Source organism: Zootoca vivipara, chromosome 13 (genome assembly GCF_965207765.1).
Source record: "Zootoca vivipara chromosome 13, rZooViv2.hap1.1, whole genome shotgun sequence".
Lineage (NCBI taxonomy): Eukaryota > Metazoa > Chordata > Lepidosauria > Squamata > Lacertidae > Zootoca > Zootoca vivipara.
The window spans coordinates 41,374,440-41,394,915 of NC_142596.1; the positions used below are offsets into that span (position 1 = coordinate 41,374,440).

Genomic DNA, 20,476 nt, shown 5'->3' on the forward strand with positions numbered 1-20,476 from the left:
CAGTTTTGATCAGTGGGATGTCGGAGTGTACGTAACAGTGCATTTTCTTTTTTGGGGGGGGGGACATTTTCATTGGCATCATGATGGGGTGTGTGTGAATAATTAATCCTCTACACCAGGCATGTCCAACAGGTAGATCGTGATCTACTGGTAGATCACTGGATGTCTGCAGTAGATCACTGGTAGATCATTGGCTCCCCTAAGAAAAGCTCAACATTTTACCTCCTCCCTGAAAAAACTCAACAACTTTGACCTGAACCCCCCCAAAATCTGTCTTCCTCCTTCCTAAAAAAAGTTCCAAAACTTTGACCTGAACCCCAAAAAGGGGGGTAGATCACTGCCAGTTTTTAACTCTGTGAGTAGATCGCTGTCTCTTGAGAGTTGGCCACCCCTGCTCTACACCACAGGAATTCCAGCCCCGGTAAAAACAGGTGTTACTTGTTCCTACTCTCAATTTTAAAAGGATGCTTCCCTCTTTCCATGGGATGCTTTTATCATCATGTCTACTTTGGAGCAGAGAATGGTTTTGACGGATTCGGTGCTGCTCCAGTGCAGAGAAATGGACCAGACAACCTTTTTGATGGGGCTTCCTAGCCCTGATCTTCTTGGACTTCAGGGTTTTACTGAAAAGAATTTGCAGAGTGACTTTCCTAACATTTCATTCAGAAATAAAATGTCAAGGCCATACATTTTTTCCTCTTTCTTTCTTATTTTGGCTGGGGTAATTTTGGCTCAGCCTTATGTCAAACCCTCAAGGGGGTGGGCGGTGGTGGTGGGGGGGGGCAAGGATTGTAAAGCATTTCCCCCCTTCCTATGCAGTTAACATTTAGAGAGATTAGAGTGCCAGAGGCGGTTTTTTTCCCTGAGCTGTTTTATAGAAGAAGGCCTGATCGCACTTGTCTGAGCCACATACCTGCTTGAAGTCATATTTGCAAAGGAGGTTATTGTTGTCAGCATTTGATTAACAGAACTGTGTAAAGCAGGCAGTGGCAGCAGCAAAAACAAAAAAAAGCAAAAGTCAAAGATCATAAAGAAAGTTAGAGATGAAACGTGATCGGAGATTTCTTCCATTTGCAGTGGGGGTACATTAAGCAAAGAGAACTGTGTGTTTGAAACCTTAAAAGAAAGCTCGCAAGCTGAGTTACTTATTAGATTTTGTTAAAAAATGAATTCAGCCCCTATATTCCCGTGTGATCCAGATCCTACGTGTTTTGACCATTTCAAAGCTGTTATTTGCCAAAGCACGGAAGAGAACATGTCAGCCAACAAAGCAGGATAATCAGAAAAATCTGGAAACAACTGAGCTTCATTAAGTTGTCAGCAATGTTGGAGAGTTAATTATCAAGAAGAATTAAATAAATGGAATCAGTTAACAGCCTAGGTAAAAACAGAATTAATGGGATATTTCGGGTGTTCATGTGGATTACTTCATTAGATCAAGAAAATGAAAAATATAAGGCAAGTAAAAGAATTATACCTTTTCTGTCGAGCACCGATCTCTAGCTCTGGAGATTGGTCTTGACATGAAAGAGATATAATGCAACTACGCCACAATTATATGATGATTTATTCAAGAAGTTTTTATCTCGCCATTCAGCAGAAGTGATCCCAGGGAAGCTAACAGATCCAAAGGTTTTCTCTCATCTGTTCAATACTCATAGCCTTTTCAATGGTGGCTCCCCATTTGTGGAATGCTCTTCCCAGGGAAGCAAGCCTATTGTGGTCTGTCTTTAGGCACCAAGCAACAACATGCTAATTTACCCAGGCTTTTGATTTTGAATTGGAAGGGTAGTTGGATATTAAAGGAGATTCCAGCTAAACAAGAAGAACTTTCTGAATGGACTTCCTCAGAAGGTGGTGGACTCATCTTCACTAGAGGCTTTTAAGCAGAGGTTGGATGGCCGTCTGTCGTAGATGCTTTAGTTACGATTCCTGCATTGCAGGGGGTTGGACCAGATGACCCTTGGGGTTCCTTCCAACTATACTATTTGATGATTCTACGCCTTTGTATCCCAGCTTTTTCTCCAAGGAGCTCAAGGTGGTGTACATGGTTCTCTCCCTCCTCATTTAATCCCCACAATAACCCTGTGAGGTAGGTCAGGCTGAGGGATAGCGAATTTATTGGTTTTATTACAGAAAAATTTCAGAAACAGACTGGAAAGAGAAGTTGCTGAATTGCAACTCATTGCCAAGCTTAAAACCACGGAGAGACCTGGTCTGAATAAGGACACTGGATTCTTATACACAATAAAGCTTTCTTTAGCACCTCAGCCCTTGCTTTTTCCTGCAAGACCAATTGCAGTCGTTAACAGTCATTAACAGTCATCAACAGGTTTACCACTCCTATCAGCCAATCACCCATTCCCACCACCCTTCTGAGTAATACCCTTCCCCACCCTCTGACTATACATAAGGGTCTGGTGACTTCTGTTTCAGTGTATCTGAAGAAGTGTGCATGCACACAAAAGCTCATACCTATGACAAACTTAGTTGGTCTCTAAGTTGATGACATTCCCCCGCCTCCCATTTGCATCACATTTCCTTGCATTGAAGTGAACGGTATGGAATATGGTAATGGCGATGTCGTTAATTATGTAACTGACGACGACATAAAATTCCACTACAGTGGACAGCGAGACGAATAATGTAGTTTTTGTGATAAGCTGAACTGCAGTGAAGCAGAAACAACACAGCATGTGACTGATGGGCAGGACAGAAATCAATACCTTTTTAACACCCCATTTCCCCATGCTTAAGTTCAGTTCTGCATATTTCAACATGACTTTGTGATATCTTAGGAAACAAGTCCTCGTGAAAATTCAGCAGCATTTTAGTGCGAATTTCTAATAACCTACACACCTTTGTCTGCAGTTCTGCCTAAGAGACACATTTTTGCCGTGCAATTTCCCTGTCTACAATGCAGTCTCGTGTACCGTTGTCACCAATACATGCATTTTTATGCACACTTTGCAATTTCCCTGTCTACAATGCAGTCTCGTGTACCGTTGTCACCAATACATGCATTTTTATGCACACTTTGCACTAGCAAACGCATCTTTGTACACATTAGTTAGCTGTGGAACTGCACTGCAAAATTCAGAGGAGTGCAAATTTCAAAACATGGCTATATTTCAGCTTGGGTATTATTTCAGATGGTGCAAATTAAGTAGATCCGCCTATATATATTTATATGAATAGAAATTCTGCATTCATCCATAATCACAATAAGGCTTAGGAAAAGAAGTCGCTGTAAAGCTGCTGATGTGAAGGGGATGCAGAGATGTAAGAGGAAGGGAGGGATTTCTTCTAATGTGCTTCCTCGGGAGCTCAATCATAATATCTTTTGGCAACTGGCACCAGAACTCAGTATTTGCCAGTTCCTTCCCTTCTCACTCCCCACCCCTGCCTGCCATTCATTCTCTAAGCTCCATCCACGATTGTGCAGAAGGTTCCTTTCCCAGGAGTTCAGCATGGAGTGAATCATGATGGTCATTTCCCCTTTCTCTTCCTTCTGAAGCAAAATGGTAGGGGTGTGTGTGTGTGTGTCTAGGGACTTGAGAAATGTTGCACCATCCTAACAATGTTAACCAGGGCTCTCTCTATAGCAGGGATACCCAATGTGGCATCCTTCAGAGGTTTTTGGACTCGCAACTCCCACCACCTCCAACCAGCAGTGGTCAGGCATTACGTGTCAAGGGCTCTTCAGTTCTATCAGGATCTGCCATGGTTTGCCATGGAGGAGGAGGAGGAAGAGATGAGGAGAAAGGATAAGAAGTGGGGGTAGAGAGATTTTGAAGGCAGTCACCCAGGGATGGAGGGCTGAGTCACAGTCATTCAATGCTACCTTGTAAATAGGAATGAAACCACCTTAAAATCAGTGTCCCCAACTCAAGGGGATGAGCCAGAAGTATACTGTATTCTGCTTTTATTGAAAGGCAGTATCAAATGCACATTAGATACCCTTCCTATGAAAATATAAAAATGGGACATGAAAACCAAGAATCAATAAATAGTTGTCATTATCCCTCACCCCAACCACCTGAGTCTTTTAGTTTCTTAAGTGTAATACAGAGGCAGCTTGATTAAAATAGCATCATGTTTACTAGGTTGGTATTTATAACCCAACAAAATCACGGCACATTAATTATCTGAAATTTAAAGTAGCAGGTGCTCATAAAACTGCCTCGTCTATCTTATGTATCAAGTCTTGCATTTTCATTTGGGAGAGAATGGTTGAGGCAGATCAAGCCAAGTGATGTATATTTTGTATTGCAGTGGTGGGTCTCTAACTGGTGGGATCTAGGGCAGGGTGGACAACTTCAGGCTATCTATCTGGCCCTGCAAATTGCAGGCATGGATTCCCTCTGTGGAGTGGGACTACAGTGGATGGGGGTGTCAGTGGTGGTAAAGGCTTAAAGTCTGTATTAGGTTCTGCTTGCTGGTTTACCCACAACCATTTGGTTGGTCACTGTGAGAACATAATCCTCGACTGGCAAGGCTCTTCTTATATTCTTATGCTTGGCTCCTGATCTGGATCAGGCCCCTAGCCATAAAGCTATGTAGCATGTAGTTTGGGCCTCAGTCCAAATGTGTTCAATGCATATTAAAGACTGCAGCTTTAAATTTCTTTAATCAGCTGGCTAATCTGTTAGGGCTGTCTCCAAACATGTGCGGAGAGTACCCAAGAGTGCTATTTTTTATTTTTATTTTTTTAAAAGCACAGCTTCTAGAAGAAGTTTATAATGAAAGCACCGAGCATAGACTTTTTCTGGCTTTCCATCCTTCTGTTCTGGCAGCTATGCATGAGGATGAAATTCTGGTCCAGCCAGTAAAATCCTGGCAGGTGGGGAAGTGTCCTGGCAAAGCCGTTCAGCTGCTTTATCATTTGAAAACAACAAAAAAAGGAGGGCAGGCGGTGAAAACTGGCAGTCAGGCATATAGGCCTGCATCTGTCTGAGCCGACTCCTGTGTGTGAAGTGCTAAACCCCTGAAAAAAAGGAGGTGCTACATTCAATTTGGGTGCTGTACAACTGCTACCAATTAAAACAACAAAACATTCAATGGATTTGCCATCTGGGGCGGGGAGGGGAGGGAAAAAATAGGTTTTCAGAACAATGTTGTTAGAGTAAAACAGGCTCTCTCGTCACGGGCCAGTCACGAGGGCGTCACGAGGTAAACATGTGCCCACCAGGGCCTGCATACATTTCTCAGCTCCTTCACACATGCAGATATGGAACTAAGTAAAGAGGCATTTTTAGGGTGGTGCGACTGGTGCGGTTGCACCTGGCGCCACGCTGCCGGGGGCGCCAAAACAATGCTGCAGAACGGGGCGAGAGAGGCAGGGCCCGGGGGTGCTGAATTTTTGCCTGCACAGGGCGCCATGACATTTGAGAGCCCAACATCCACTGCTGCTAAGCTCTTGGGGACAGATAAGCAGGAGATACACACATCCTGAAGCTAATTGGGACTTGTAAAATGGTGGGTAGACCAATACATAACAGGACTACTGAATAAATTGGGCTCATTAATGCCCGCCATTTCGTAAGGAAAGCAAGACTCCCATTACAAGCAATTTTTTGAAACTGCGTTGGAAGGCCTTCATTGACCCTAGTACAAAAGTGTAAATCACGTCGCTGGCATTCAGCCTGTATAGCAGCATGGGGGCCTGGTGCGGGCTGTGGGGAGCCATACCTAAATCTAGGGCCGGGGGACCAGTGCTGGGGAACCTCAGGCCCAGGGCCAGTTGCAGCCTCCTAGACCTCTGGGCTCTACTCAGGCCACTCGCCTTCTCCAGTCACACCACCTACTGCCCCCGATTCACTCCTTCCTTGAGTTTCCCCATGACAGGAATGTATCTGTGGACTCCCATGATGCCTCTTGGTTGCCTGGATAGAGGGCATGCCCTCCAACATTTCTCCGATGAAAATAGGGATGTCCCATTCCAGAATGATAATTTTACTATTTATACCTCACACAGCCACTTCCTATACACACACACACACACACACACAATAAAACAATTTTAAAATAAAAAACCTTCCCTATACGGGATGGCCCAGGGGTTCAGATGAGAGGGGTGTGGGAGTGTGCATGGAAACGGCCAGTACTGAGGTAAAACTTCTGTACGTTGCTCTTCCTGGTTTAGCCTCTGGCCCAGTCTGCCATGGGCATGTGGTCCTTGGAAGGGCACTCAGATGAATGTGGACCCTGGACTGAAACAAAGAGAGGGTGGTGGTGAAACTGGGAGAGGGAGGAGCTGAAAGCACAAGCGCACCATGAATTTAAAACTCTATGATGAATTCCATTTCATTTTTACAAATACCACATTAGGTTAAGGTCTGGTTCACTACAGTAACAACCCCCACCCCACCCCCACCCTTTTTTTGCAATGTACACAATATCTTTTCCGTTTGTTCCCTTTTGTTTTCTGCATGGGTATTATTTCTTGTTTCTTTTTTGTGCCTTACCTCACTCTGTGCACTTGTAATTTTGTATTTTTTAATAAAAATATATATTTAAAAGCACTATGATACTAATTTAAACACTCATGCCGCCACCCCCAAGAATTATGGGAGCTGTAGTTTGTTAAGGGTGCTGCTTAAAGTGGTATAATACTGTTTTAAATGTGTAGTGCAGATTGGTCCACAGATAAAACAACAATTTTAAAGACAAACGAGAGGCCCTGATTACGTCATTTTTTCTAAAAGACCCAGATAAACAAAAAGATATTAGCCTGGTACCCAAAAAGAGTACAAAGATGGCAGCAGGCCAGCCTGTTTTGGAAGGCTGCTCCATAAGCAGGTGCTAAGAGTAGAAACGCCCACCTCACTTCATTCAGAGGGAGCACCCAGCACATGGCGTCCAAAGAGGTTCTTAAGCATTGGGTCATGTGGAAGAGGCAGTCCTTCAGGTAACCCGGTCCCAAGTCATTCAGGGCTAATCTAAATCCTCAGAGCCTGGGTGAATGGGCCATCATGAAACAAACGAGAGAGAGAGAGAGAGAGAGAGAGAGAGAGAGAGAGAGAGAGAGAGAGAGAGAGAGAGAGAGAGGGAGGGAGGGAGGGAGGGAGGGAGGGAGGGAGGGAGGGAGGGAGGGAGAGCTTTCCCACCCCCTCAAACACAACACTTTTCAGTGTATAAAATTCGTGTGCTCAGATGTCACCCATGAAGTGAATATAACAATCCAGGAACAAAGTGACATATCTACCTGTGTGAACCGGCCCTCAGCTTCAAGCCCAAAGCAGTAAGGCAGCGTCGAGTACAAAAGTTCAGGATTAAGTGGTTTGCCGGGTGGCAATGCCCATTGTCCTCCTTGCTGTGAAGGGTGAATGTGATGTTTGCTCAGAGCTGGTTGTTATCATTTGAAGACATCGGCAGCCAGCTTATTCCAGACAAACACGAGGAGGGACGTTTCCTACTTTGTAGTGCTCAGCATGAAAGACCCGGAGGAAGCTTTTGAAAAGGAGCATCAGCAATATTTACTTAACCGAGTGTAGGCAAACACACGGGAGGCCTGTAACTGCTGGGGTTTCTTAGTAAGAAGTGATACTGTGATTTAAAAGTCTTACTCCGGAGAAATGTGTCGTGAGCCTTCTGGAATTGTTGCGTGTTTAGACCTTTAAACCTCCCCCTTAAATAAATTCAGACAAGACTCAAATTTTGGTTTGGTTTTTGGAAGAATTTAGGCCACAACTTTATTGATTACAGCAAGTGAGTGGTTGCATAGGCTCTGGTTCAACTAGCTCCCTGCACCGTTGCAGGTAGCGCTGACCCAGGGCACTACCGTAGGTCAGCCTAGGGTGAACACTTGGAATGGCGGAAAGTCAGGGACATGCTATGTCCACCACCCAGATGTCCCCCTGGACTCAGGCATGGGCACAACCCCTCACAGGGTTGACCAAACCATTGAGTCCCTAGATTCCTTTAACGGAATACCCTTCACATACGATAGGGATGGCGAGAGCGTTCCCCCACCCCTACCACCTGAACCAGAGCCTATCTGCAACCTTACAAATTGTTGCAATTTGCTACGCAGCAGGCGAAACCCAAGTGGCACCAGCCAATCAGCCAAGTGGGGGAAATTCCTGCCGTGCCCAATTCCCAATGACAGACGACACACGACGGCATAGCAAGGCCAAGCGCACAAGCTCTAAATATAGGGAGAGGTGGGCGGGTGTTCCGATGCACTGACCAAGAGAGAAAGCTCAGGGTCACATGCATAGGCATATATAGGTCCCTTGATCCATTTTGGCTAGGATCCCATTGGTCAGATTGAACCCAGCATCAAGGGACCTACCAATAGGGTGTTGTGGCTATCCAATCGTACCCACCCACAACACAAGGGTTTGGTTGCCAGGTCTCACTGCAACACGTACCCTCTTTGAGGGAGGACACGATATGCCAAAATACCTCTCCAGGTGAGCTAATGTGCCATCATTTACACACTTGCTGTACACAGAGTCTTCCAGTCCTCTTTGCATAAGTATGAATGACTACATGCGTTACAAGACAGTGATGGTATTTATAACTCTAGAAGAAACTTCAGTAGCTTTCAGGGCTCTCTGCATGTTAAAACCTGCAGCAAGTCTTTGATAGCCACATCCATTAAAAATGAAAAGAAAAATCTTCTAAAATTGGATTTTCTTAGAGAAGGCAGCTGGGGTATTTTTGGTTACTATCCAGTAGATAAAACTTTCGTGTCTGAACAAATTCTTCCATCTTCTTTTTGCTCACCTAGCTAACACGAACCTTAACATTACATGCTTGTGCCTTTTTCTTTTTTTGCTTAGAATTTGATGTATCGTGGTAGAGCACGGCATCAAAAAAGCACCCAGCAATTCCTGTGCTTAACCACCCTCCCTCCTCGCAGGGACTTGGGGAAGGTTTTCTGATTACAGTGTGAAGAAGCCAGGCAGAATGGACCAACAGAGCTCTGCACTCCAGGATGGTGGTTTCATAGATCATAAAATTATAGAGTTGGAAGAGACCATGAGGAACATCTCATCTGACTCCCTGTACTGCAGGAATAGGCAGCTATCCTGTCGTAGTCCCATGCTGCTCAGCCACAGCAGAGCTCAGTGGCAGGAGAGGCCAGCCAGCAGCCAAGTCTCAGGGGGGTACTTGCCTGGGGGCAGAGTCCATATGCCAGGTTCAGTCCAGTCTTAAGGTCAGGAGTATCTCAGTTCACATAGTCAGACAGTCCGGGGGTCAAAGAAGCCAAGAGTCCAAGGTCACAAGAAGCAGCAAGGTCTGGCCAGGAACGACAAATGTTGTTTCCACTGACTGAGGCTGGGAAACCTGCTTAAGAAAGCTGGAGCCAGCTGGTTCTCATCAGGAGCAAGAAAGCTGATCATCAGCAGGCGGAGTCTCTCTGCCTTCTGCTCCTTCAGGCTGCTGCTCAACTGGTGAAGCTGTTTCCTGGCCCATGACATATCCCTTACGGGATTGAACCTGCATCCTTGGCATTATCAGCACCACACTCTAACCAAGTCTATCCAGGCTGTTTGGTCCTGAAGTCCACAGAGGAGAGAGAACATAAGAATGTGCAGCGAGGCTTGCAGGTAGGGTTGCCAGACTCAATAGTGGACAGGACTTCTGTGCCTTTAATTGCCCTGCTCTCTTTTGAGTCTGGAAACCTTAAAGAGAAACCAGCAGACCCTTTGTTTAATTTCCAAGCAAATGGTCTGCTGGTTTCTCTGTAAGGTTTCCAGACTCAAAAGAGAGCAGGGCAATTAAAAGCACAGAAGTCCTGTCCACTATTGAGTCTGACAACCTGACTTGCAGGATCCGATCAATGGCCTGTTAGGTCCAGTATTTTGTTCTTAGATTGGCTAACCAGGAGGCGTCAGCACTTTTCCACTCAACAATTTTGTTTTTATTTAATCTGTACCCCATCTTTCCTCCAAGGAGCTTTTTCATTAAGCGGTACAGTATATAAGTCTAAATAATAATACAGATGCAGGGTTGTAAATTGCACTGGGAGCCTTCCCAGGTCCAGGAGGCTGCCTGATTTAGCAGTTTCCCTTCAGCTTTCGGAGGGCTGTAAAGATGCTTGGATGTGGGGTTCACCAGCGCATGCCCCAATTTCCCTTGCACAAATGAGTTGAAGGTTGAAATAGGGCCCTCTGTCTCCTTTGAATCTGGGCTCTTTTGGTTTGACATTGTTTGCCCTCTTCAACATCCACATGCTGTTCTGAAAATCTTTTGGCTCAGAAGGCGGAATAATAATAAACAGAGGTGATAAATAAACAAAAGAACAAATAAACATGCGGCTTTGACTGCTCCTGCCCCACCCCATCTCTTGTGAGGTGCTCTCCTTCTGCGCTCAGTTGAGGGTGTTGGGTGCCTGGAGGCACATCCTTTGTCTTGTGTAATAAAAGTTCAGCAGAGCAAGGAAAATGCAGAACACCTGTCGGGTCTGTCAAGCCTTAATCTAAGGATTATAATGGTTTTTAAATTATGAATTTGTGACAGGCACTTCCCTACCTCCCCGCCCCCCCCCCAAACCTCTCATGAACTAAAGACATCAGCTTTTTTTATAAAAAAAAAATATGTATGAAAAGAAAGAAACACTGAAGAAGGGCATTGCTCTCACAGACAAATAGAAAAGATATATAATTCCTTCACAGAGAACTCAGCTGTGGAGCCATAAGCTCCTACGCCAATGTTTGCGTAGCGGTTTTCAGATTTTCAGAGAATTTTGTTTACAAAGGGTTGTCTCAGCTGAGGAAGCCCTGCGTTTCCGCACTGCAGAAGATTCTGGAGCAAGTTTGGGCAGAGTTCAGGCCAAGGCCAGCCCAAGGCATCTTCTCGCCTGAGGTAAAACGACAAATGGTGCTTCCTGCTGCGCACTCCCATAGTACCCTTGGCTACTAACCCTCAGCAGAAAAACCTCACAGACAGTTTTCTCCTTCCCTGCTGGTAAAAATACAACAATGCACTCTGTGACTAACAATCGTGGGCCTTTTATTCATGCCTTCTATTTTATTGTTTATTTCGACAATTTTTATATCGCTTAATCAAAGGAGACCCGGTACAATACAACCTAAAATGAGTTGAAACTCTAAAATTCGATTTCAGTTTAAAAAGACCTGCTGGAAATGAGATCAAAGATTATCCAGAAGTGCTGGAGGTTCAACGGGGGACGGGACGGGATCTGACCATAAAATTGGGCCCACAGTATTGAACGTGCAGCTACTGTTGGATCCGAGCTGTGTACCTGTGTCATGGGGGAACCACTAACAGTCACTCCGCACAAGATCTCAGTGATCAGGCAGGGCTATAAGAGATCAGGCAATCCTTGACGTATCCTGGACCCAAGTTGTCAAGTTTCCTGGGGAAAACGGGACATCCCGTTTTCTCACATGACAGCACGGCGGCCATTTTGGCTGCTGTGATATCGCAGGATTCTGTGCTGAGATCTCGCCCAGAAGAAAGCGCTTCTCCCCTGAGTGCTTTTTTCAGGGCCACGATCTTAAATGGCACCCCAAAATGCGTGTTTTCGGGTGCCGTGGGAGCACAACCCTGAAAATGTGCGTCTTTTGGGCTCTGTGATCTCGCGTGGTTGGGACTCAAGATACAAGGGTCCTTGTAAATGAATACGGATATTTTGAAGCTGGTCCAACAGTTTACGGGCAGCCAGTGCAGACTTTTGATCACCAGAGTTGCGTGCTGGCTCCAATCTTCCTCCATCAACAGTCTCACCACAGCATCTTGTAGCAGCTGGAGACTCCAGGACAGGCCCAAGAGGAGCCTTTCCAAGACACTCAACATCAGCCGCCTGAGGTCACCGCTGCACAATTGCCCAATGGTAGGGCCGGCCTTCAATCAGAGACGCTGGATCCGCTTCGTTTTGTTTCTAACAGGAGCCCTGAGGCCTACCAACCAGAGACAGGGGACAAAGCGGTGGCTCCGAGGGGCACTTCAAAATAAGGATTGTGGTGACTTTGAACACGTTTCTCCTTTCAGCAGTCCCACATAGGAAGAAAATAAAGCCACAGTGGCCAACCAAGATTCCTGTGGGTTGCCCACAGGCAGGGCAGGAATGCAGTAGACTTATCCCATCATGTTCTCCAGTGTTCAGAGTCCTGTGCCGTCTGAGGTAATATATATAGCCATCATGACTATTAGCCATGAAATTGGGGCGTACTCTCCAGTCGGCAAAGGAAGCCTTATAAGCACATTCCATCTCATCCCCTCACATCTTCATTGGCCACATCTGGAATGGGAGCTGGATGCAGTGGGGTCATCAATTCCCAGAGGCCCCTTGGCCACCTCTGCAGAAGCACCCCCATCCCCACAGTGGCTTCCCCAGCAGGGGGCAGCCTTGAGCCTGCCAGCTGCTCCCCTAGCTGAGTCCCTGTCTGCCTCTTAATCAAACCGAGGCTCTCCGGCGAAAATACAGTAAACTCTTCAGGAGCAAACGAAAGTGCCTCTAGTTCAACTTTATGACCGGGTGTTTCCTAGATCCAAGCCTGAGCGAGTGAATTTTGGAACTGCTGGACAGGAAATAAGCTAATAATGGGATTTTGCAATACACAGCTTCCCATATATGGGAGCGAAAATTTGCCACAGGTTAGTTGCTGACCTCCTGGCTATTTGGGTGAATCTTTTTATTTATTTTTATTATTATAAGAATTCCCTTTGTTCTCCTTGCTCATGTGGCATGCTGAGGAATGTGCTGTACACCAGGGGTGCGCAACTCAAATCACTCCAAAGGCCATTAAAACAATAATAATTCAAGGGGGCTGCACCACTGCATTAATCACCAGAAATTTTAATTCATTATCCCATGCTTTCTTAACCTCTTGTTTGCCACAGCACCCTAGAGCAGGCGGTCTCATTTCTCTGATCCACCACAGATCTCTCTGAACCCTCCTCCCTTCTCTCACTCCACATAATAATGTTTTTTATGCATCTTTTATACATTATTCAACTCAAAGCATACAGTTTAAGCACACGACTTCCCCAAGGAATAATGGAAACTGTCGTTTGTTAAAGGTGCTGGGAACTGTAGCTCTGTGAGGTGAACTACAGTTCCCCGTGTTATTTGGGGGAACCATGTGGTTTAAATGTAGGGTGTGCACACGGCCTCCCTCTGCATCCCACAATGCACCCTGTGCATCCCACAATGCACCTCTCTGCGCCCTGTGGCAATAAATGAATTTGCAGCACCTTCTTGTTCTGTGTGCTGATTCAGTAGGAAGCAATTGGGCAGTTCTTCTTGAAGCGGACAGTATTAAGCATGTCTTTCGCTACTGGTGTTTTATTGTGCATGTGTTCTGCAATATTTCATCGACACAATAATGCTGCCTTAGTGGTGGATTTCCTCTGCTTTATTCATTGTTCTGTGATCTTTCCTCAATGCTGCTAAATTATCGCCGTCTGGAAGGGCTATAGCACAACAAAAGCGAGAGAGAAATAAACCAGAACCTCTGTGGTATAAAACATTATGGGATTAGAACTAAGCAAGGAGGAGGATGGGGGACAAGAATTAGCACGCTCCACTTGTCATTGGCTCTGGGTCCCCCTACTGTTGGCCTTCCAGCCTTCTGCCCAATCATTCCCAATGGGCAGCTGCCGCCAGCACTGAGTAGGTCCAGACCTCTTATGAACTGTGTGGGCTGACTCATGGAAATCCCAGCGTCCATCGGGATTTCAAGTTTCGAAAATGTTCACATTTCTCCTTGTATGAGAATGTCATTAAAGGCTGTACAGAGGCATTCGCTGTCTCAAAGTCTTGGTTCCCAAAGACAACAGAGAGAAATTATTATTTCATATGCTTTTAGCAGCAAGGATTTTATATGCAAAATACTGGGGGGGGGGGGAGAGAGAGAGAGAAGAGAGAGAGAGAGAGAGAGAGAGAGAGAGAGAGAGAGAGAGAGAGAGAGAGAATGCCCGTGTCTATGGGGATAGCTTGTTAAATTATGGGGATTGACAACTCCTGAACAAAATCAACAAGGGAAAAAGAAAATAAATGTGAATAAGAAGTCCAGAAAAAGCAGAAAGAGAGTGATTAGTTGCCACCTGTTCTCAGTCGTATGAGAAGATATGAATATGAATCTCCACAAATCGTAGACTTAAATACATAAACAAAAGGGTTCATCAATGCCTACCTCCAATTAACTACAATTACTTCTTCTTATTAAATTATTATTGCTAAACTTCAATGGTTATTTATGTTACTAGGACCAACGTTAATTGCCTAGTTCATTGTTTTGCTGTTGCTGTTTATAATCTTTAGAAGCTGTCCTAAATCACTATTTTTCATTTTGACAGTTCTCCCTCTCTTTGTGTGTGTTTGTGTGTGTGTGTGTACTGCTCTGCATTAAGTTACCACAAATAAAGCGACCTTAAACAACACGCCAGCTTCTTTACATGCTGAATGTGAAGAATCCACACATCAGGGGGAACTGAGGGCTTTCGAGGAGGACGAAGATGTCTAAATATGTCTCTTTCTCTTTTGCAGTGACATATTTGATGCCATGTTCCCTGTCACACACATTGCTGGAGAGACTGTCATACAACAGGGTAAGCGTCCCACCCTGATATGTCTGGTGGAAGCATGAAATGTCTTCCTGAAATGAAAATGCATTGCTCCATGAACATCCATGTATAGGGAACGTGCTGTGACCTTGAAGCTCAGCCGCTGCCTCTCTTCTACAAAAAGCGGGGCTGAAAGAGTGACTTTTCTAGTGGATAATAGGAATGTAGACCTTCCCATGCCTTCTGTTCTTGTTCTAGCTTCTCCCCCAGCCACTTGCCACCCATCGGGGGTTTCTGACCTGTTTTCAAGTGCAAACATGGGTCACGAGCAGGGATGGGAAGTGTGTCCTCCAAGAGTTGCTGTACTGCAACTCCCATAATCCTTGGCCATTGGCCACAGGGAATAAAATTGATTGGAGCTGAAGCTCAACAACATGCCACAGGTCTTCCAACTTTGGTCCAGAACCTTGGCCAATGGTTCTCAAAGGGTTTGGCAGGAGAAGATGGCGGGAAGGCTCAAGGACCCTCGTACCTACGGGACCGCCTCTCCTGGTATGCCCCATGGAGGACCTTAAGGTCCACAAATAACAATATTCTGGAGATCCCGAGCCATAAGGTGGCTAGATTGGCCTCTACTAGAGCCAGGGCCTTTTCAGTATTGGCCCCAACTTGGTGGAATGCTCTTTCCCAGGAGACCAGGGCCCTGCGGGATTTGTCATCTTTCCGCAGGGCCTGCAAGACAGAGCTGTTCCACCTGGCCTTTGGGTTGGACTTAGTCTGACCCCTGTTTTCCTCCCTCATGGCTTGGATTTATGGTCTACTTGAAATGAGGCTGCATTTTAAATTTTAATACTGTATTTTAATCTGTATTTTAATTAATTGTTTTTATGTTTTATTGTAATTTTGTTGGTGTGAGCCGCCCTGAGCCCGGTTTTTGACTGGGGAGGGCGGGGTATAAATAAAAATTTATTATTATTATTAATAGGCATTTGAACATTTCAACGTAGTATAGTATAGTATCAAAATAATTTTGTTGGGATATACAACCAGGGACAGTATCCACGCCTCTGGCTGTTCTACAGTTCTGCACAACCTATTGTTGTGAGCAGGGATTTTCAACTCTGACAAATATGACAAATATGAAAGATCAGAAGAGAGAAAGCTTTCTTTGTGTCAATGAGGAGATGAGCATTTTCTAGGTTTTATAAACAAGATTACCCAGCAAAAGCAAGCTCACACCTCTCATTGAGTTTGTACACATGCTTAAGGTACATATCTAAGTAAGAGGCTAGATTATAATTATATTTTGGGAATGGTTCGTGTTCTTATGTAGCTGCATTGTTTTATACTTTCTGGATTTCCCATGGCTGTATTCTAAAGTAAAGGTAAAGGTAAAGGGCCCCCTGACCATCAGGTCCAGTCGTGTCCGACTCTGGGGTTGCGGCGCTCATCTTGCTTCTGGGTCATGTGGCCAGCATGACTATGCCCCTTCTGGCGAACCAGAGCAGTGCACGGAAACGCCGTTTACCTTCCTGCCAGAGCGGTACCTATTTATCTACTTGCACTTTGACGTGCTTTTGAACTGCTAGGTTAGCAGGAGCTGGGACCGAACAACGGGAGCTCACCCCGCCATGGGGATTCTAACCACTTACCTTCCGATCGGCAAGCCCTAGGCTCTGTGGTTTAGACCACAGCGCCACCCATGTACCAAGTGTGGCACTCTAAACACTAGCTTTCTGTAGTACTGGCCTTAATTCACTCGAGAAAAGCTGCCTGAGTATCTTTGCTAGAAACAGAATTAATAAGGAAAGCTGAAATTGAAGATGTGTTAATGAGAGTTTATATACTTGGCAGTTCATCATGTCATGTGCTTACTTGCCAGATGGCAATGCAGTAAAATGCAGAAATACTTTGATTTCTAGCGATATCCTGTTGATCATGAATACAGGGGGAGTGGTGGTATTTTGAAATAACCAAGTACACAAATTGGAAATGGGAGCTCTTGCCTGGTTCCGTGAGTATGCTGTATCCATTTTGGAAATGGTTTGTGAAAACCATCAAAACTTGTTTTTGTTTCCTTGCAGGAGACGAAGGAGACAACTTCTATGTGATCGACCAAGGAGAAGTGGATGTAAGTGTGAATTCACCTCTTACCTGGCGGAATTTTGTGGTTTCCCTTCAGATCTTATTCATGCTACTTTGGGAACAGAAAAAAACTGCCTTATACTCAGACCTCCTGGCCCACTTAGTATTGCCTACACTGACTGGCAGTGGCTCCATTCAGGTCATCCTTGGCATGTCTGCAGGGACAAAGTGTGGGTTGTCACTTGCATGTGCTGGACATTGTGTAGATCCTGCAAAGGAGAGAGAGAGAGAGAAGCAATTTCAAATGCACATTTAACTTCAGTGTGGACGAGCCATTCATATTATGTTCGAACCAAGTCATTGTGCCCTGAAAAAATACTCCTCCTCTTCCCATATGTCCACCCAGCTCAGTTTTAAAAACCTTGCTTCCACGATAGGTTCTAGTCCAAAAGGGAGCTGCTCTTCGGGGCTGACTTGGCTTGTAAGAAGCAATTTTCCCACGCGGCACAGTTCGCGAGCCAAGCTTATTTGTCCGCGTGAAGTAGGTTAATGGGGTATCATATGCAAACAAATTACTTTAGAAGCCATATTAACCACACCTGTAGGCAAGACATTTTGCCACTGGATGATCGAGATGGAAGGCTATCAAGATGGAATGCACCCGAGGGGCCGCGAGAAAGGAGAGCAGACTATTTTCGGTAATCACCCCAGTTTAGTTTACGTGTAGCTTGCCTCTTCCCATAGAGGACGAGAGCGGCAGCCTCAGGCTGATGGTTTCATCTTCAGGAATCTCACTGTGCTCTTCAGAACTTGCTCCCGGAGGGCTAAACCTTGAATTGGGAGTGCTTGCAAAGGGAGCCCTTTCACCAAGCAGATGCGAGATTCGTCCTGGCTGTATAGATGCCTGGGCACCCAAAAGTTCTGTCCCATGCTACTCAGTGAAATAGCATTGTAGATAGGGAACCCTGCTTAGGAACTTTAGAAAAAACACACACACACACACACACACACAGAGAGAGAGAGAGAGAGAGAGAGAGAGAGAGAGAGAGAGAGAGGCTGGATTGTGTATTTGGTAAGGGATGACGCTGGGATACAAGCAGAGATCTCCTTAACTCCCTCCAGTCTGGAGCAAGCATCAATAGATTCAGGAGAGTGGTCCTTTTTAATTTTTTGTGGGGGGCAAGAACATGCTCAAAGGCCATGGGATGATGATGATGGATTGTTTTAAAAAACTGAAGGGAAGGAAACGCAATGGAGTAGATGGAATACCAATCAAGGGAGCATTCCACTCTTCTTCTTCTTTTTGCAGATCCCGGTGGGTGGGTGTTTGTTGCTGCTGTTAATAATCATCTAGAACAGGGGTCAGCAAACTTTTTCAGCAGGGGGCCGGTCCACTGTCCCTCAGACCTTGTGGGGGGCCAGACTATATTTTGGGGGGAAATGAACAAATTTCTATGCCCCACAAATAATCCAGAGATTAAAAGGACACATTCTACTCATGTAAAAACATGGTGATTCCGGATGGTCCGCGGGCCGGATTTAGAAGGCGATTGGGCCGCATCTCCCCCCCAGGCCTTAGTTTAGGGACCCCTGATCTAGAAAATCAGATGCTTGAGGTTGTTGTTCTGAAATCCTCTTTGTAGTTTTTAAAATAAAGCTTTGGAAATGTGTTGGGTTTTTTTGTTGTTTGTTTTTTGCGGCTTATTTCGGTACTGGCTAATCTCAGGGACGCAGGGATCAGGTTATCTGATGTGGAGAGTCTCTTCCCATCCCTCTTCTATTTCAAGAAGCAAGCGGTGTATTTTAAGCTGCCCAGCAGCTCCTTGCAGTTATTTTAGGGAGAGGCTTCTTCTTTTTTCTTTTGAAAGTGGTTGTTTTGTGTCAGGGGACCGTCTAATTGGCATTGTTTGGAATCGAAAACCTCACACTCTGAAAGTGACTCCTCAGGAAATCCATGTGACTCATTGTTCCTATCAAGGAAGGTAGCAATGCCATGTCGCTGGGTCAAGGAGGAGGAGGAGAGGCAAAACTCGACAATTATCACAAGTGCAGTGTTTATTGACATTTGGTTACATTGGCTTTATTTTTTAAACTTACTGACACCTTAGCAGCCAGCAGGCTTGTGGAGGCATGAGCACAGCCGGGCATCTATTCTGCCCTGCAGTAAGGGGGCAGGTATCAAAATCTGGCACCTAGGTACCCCCCCCCCCAAGAGCCTGTGCCATGGCAAGTAAAATTGTGCATGCTAAGAAAGGGTGGATATATTTGCTCCTTCTTGCAAGGTCTGCTGCCACTAGCCTCCAAAACTCTGCTCAGAAAAGTGCATTTTCTACAAAGCCTTCAGCACATCCCCACAGTCTCCATCTCTTGCTGAACCTAAGGCTGCGCACATCCAGGGGGGCTGGATTTAGGTTTGATGAGGCCCTAAGCTACTGAAGGCAATGGGGCCCTTTATATGTCCAGCTGTCTTTTGTCAACAACAAATTGCCGCTGTTTTTTTGTGTTGGATATATGATATATGGTAATTTATGGAAACCTAGACAGCATCTTAAAAAGCAGATACATCACCTTGCCGACAAAGGTCCGTATAGTTAAAGCTATGGTTTTCCCAGTAGTGATGTATGGAAGTGAGAGCTGGACCATAAAGAAGGCTGATCGCTGAAGAATAGATGCTTTTGAATTATGGTGCTGGAGGAGACTCTTGAGAGTCCCATGGACTGCAAGAAGATCAAACCTATCCATTCTGAAGGAAATCAGCCCTGAGTGCTCACTGGAAGGACAGATCGTGAAGCTGAGGCTCCAATACTTTGGCCACCTCATGAGAAGAGAAGACTCCCTGGAAAAGACCCTGATGTTGGGAAAGATGGATGGCACAAGGAGAAGGGGACGACAGAGGATGAGATGGTTGGACAGTGTTCTTGAAGCCATGGGCGTACCCAGGATCAAAACTAGGGGGGGGCAAGGGGAGGGGCCAAGGCACGGAAGGGGAGGGGCCACAAAGTGGGCGGGGAAAGTGCACTCAGAGGCGCCGGGCTGGTGGGCGGAGACAGAGCCCAGCCCAGCCCAGCGGAGCGAGAGTTTGGCGTTCCTGCCCGCCGCGCCGCGCTCTCTGGTTCCCCGCCGCGCTTGGCCTTGCCTGAGGGCGCGACGGGGAGCTGGAGGGAGGGCGCAGCGCGGCGGGAACGGCGAACTCGCGCTCCGCTGGGCTGTGCCCCTCCCTAGAAGCAGGGCTGGTGGGCGGAGGCGGAGCCCAGCCCAGCGGAGCGCGAGTTCGGCGTTCCCGCCCGCCGCACCGCGCTCTCTGGTTCCCCGCCACGCTTGGCCTTGCCAGAGGGCGCGACGGGGAGCTGGAGGGAGGGCGCAGCGCAGCGGGCGGGAACGGCGAACTCGCGCTCCGCCGGGCTGTGCTCCGCCTCTGCCCACCAGCCCGGCTTCTAGGGAGGGGCAGCCTGCGGCCCCCACTTTCCCCGCGGTGGGTACGCCCTTGTGGGGGGGGGCAGCTGGCTTCTAGAGTAGGGCAGCTGCCCTAACTTGCCCCGTGGTGGGTACGCCCTTGCTTGAAGCTACCAACATGAGTCTGACCAAACTGCGGGAGGCAGTGGAAGACAGGAGTGCCTAGTGTGCTCTGGTCCATGGGGTCACGAAGAGTCGGACACGACTAAACGACTAAACAACAACAACAACAATTTATGGACCTAATCGGTATCTAAAGCCATTTGCCACTGTTGCTGTGTGTAGCTTTTATTTTATTTGTTTTTTATCTTATCTTTTGGAAATGTACATCGTTTTTCTTTCCTTTAATTTTTTTGGGGCCCCCAAGAGAGTGAGGCCCTAAGCTATAGCCTGTTTAGCTTATACGTAAATGCGGCACTGCGCACACCCCATCCATATTTCAGCACACCCCACC

At 46.2% G+C, this 20,476-nt stretch overlaps 1 protein-coding gene across 3 annotated transcripts in view; it reads left to right on the top strand.

Annotated features, from left to right (window-relative positions):
- The window catches only part of PRKAR1B (protein kinase cAMP-dependent type I regulatory subunit beta), a 123,490-nt gene that overhangs the window by 35,664 nt on the left and 67,350 nt on the right, over positions 1-20,476 (top strand). For all 3 annotated transcript variants that reach the window (XM_060282444.2, XM_035130525.3, XM_060282445.2), the window contains 2 exons: positions 14,468-14,529; positions 16,569-16,615. In XM_060282444.2, coding sequence (XP_060138427.1) covers positions 14,468-14,529; positions 16,569-16,615 — 109 coding nt within the window. The remainder of the gene's footprint in view (positions 1-14,467; positions 14,530-16,568; positions 16,616-20,476) is intronic.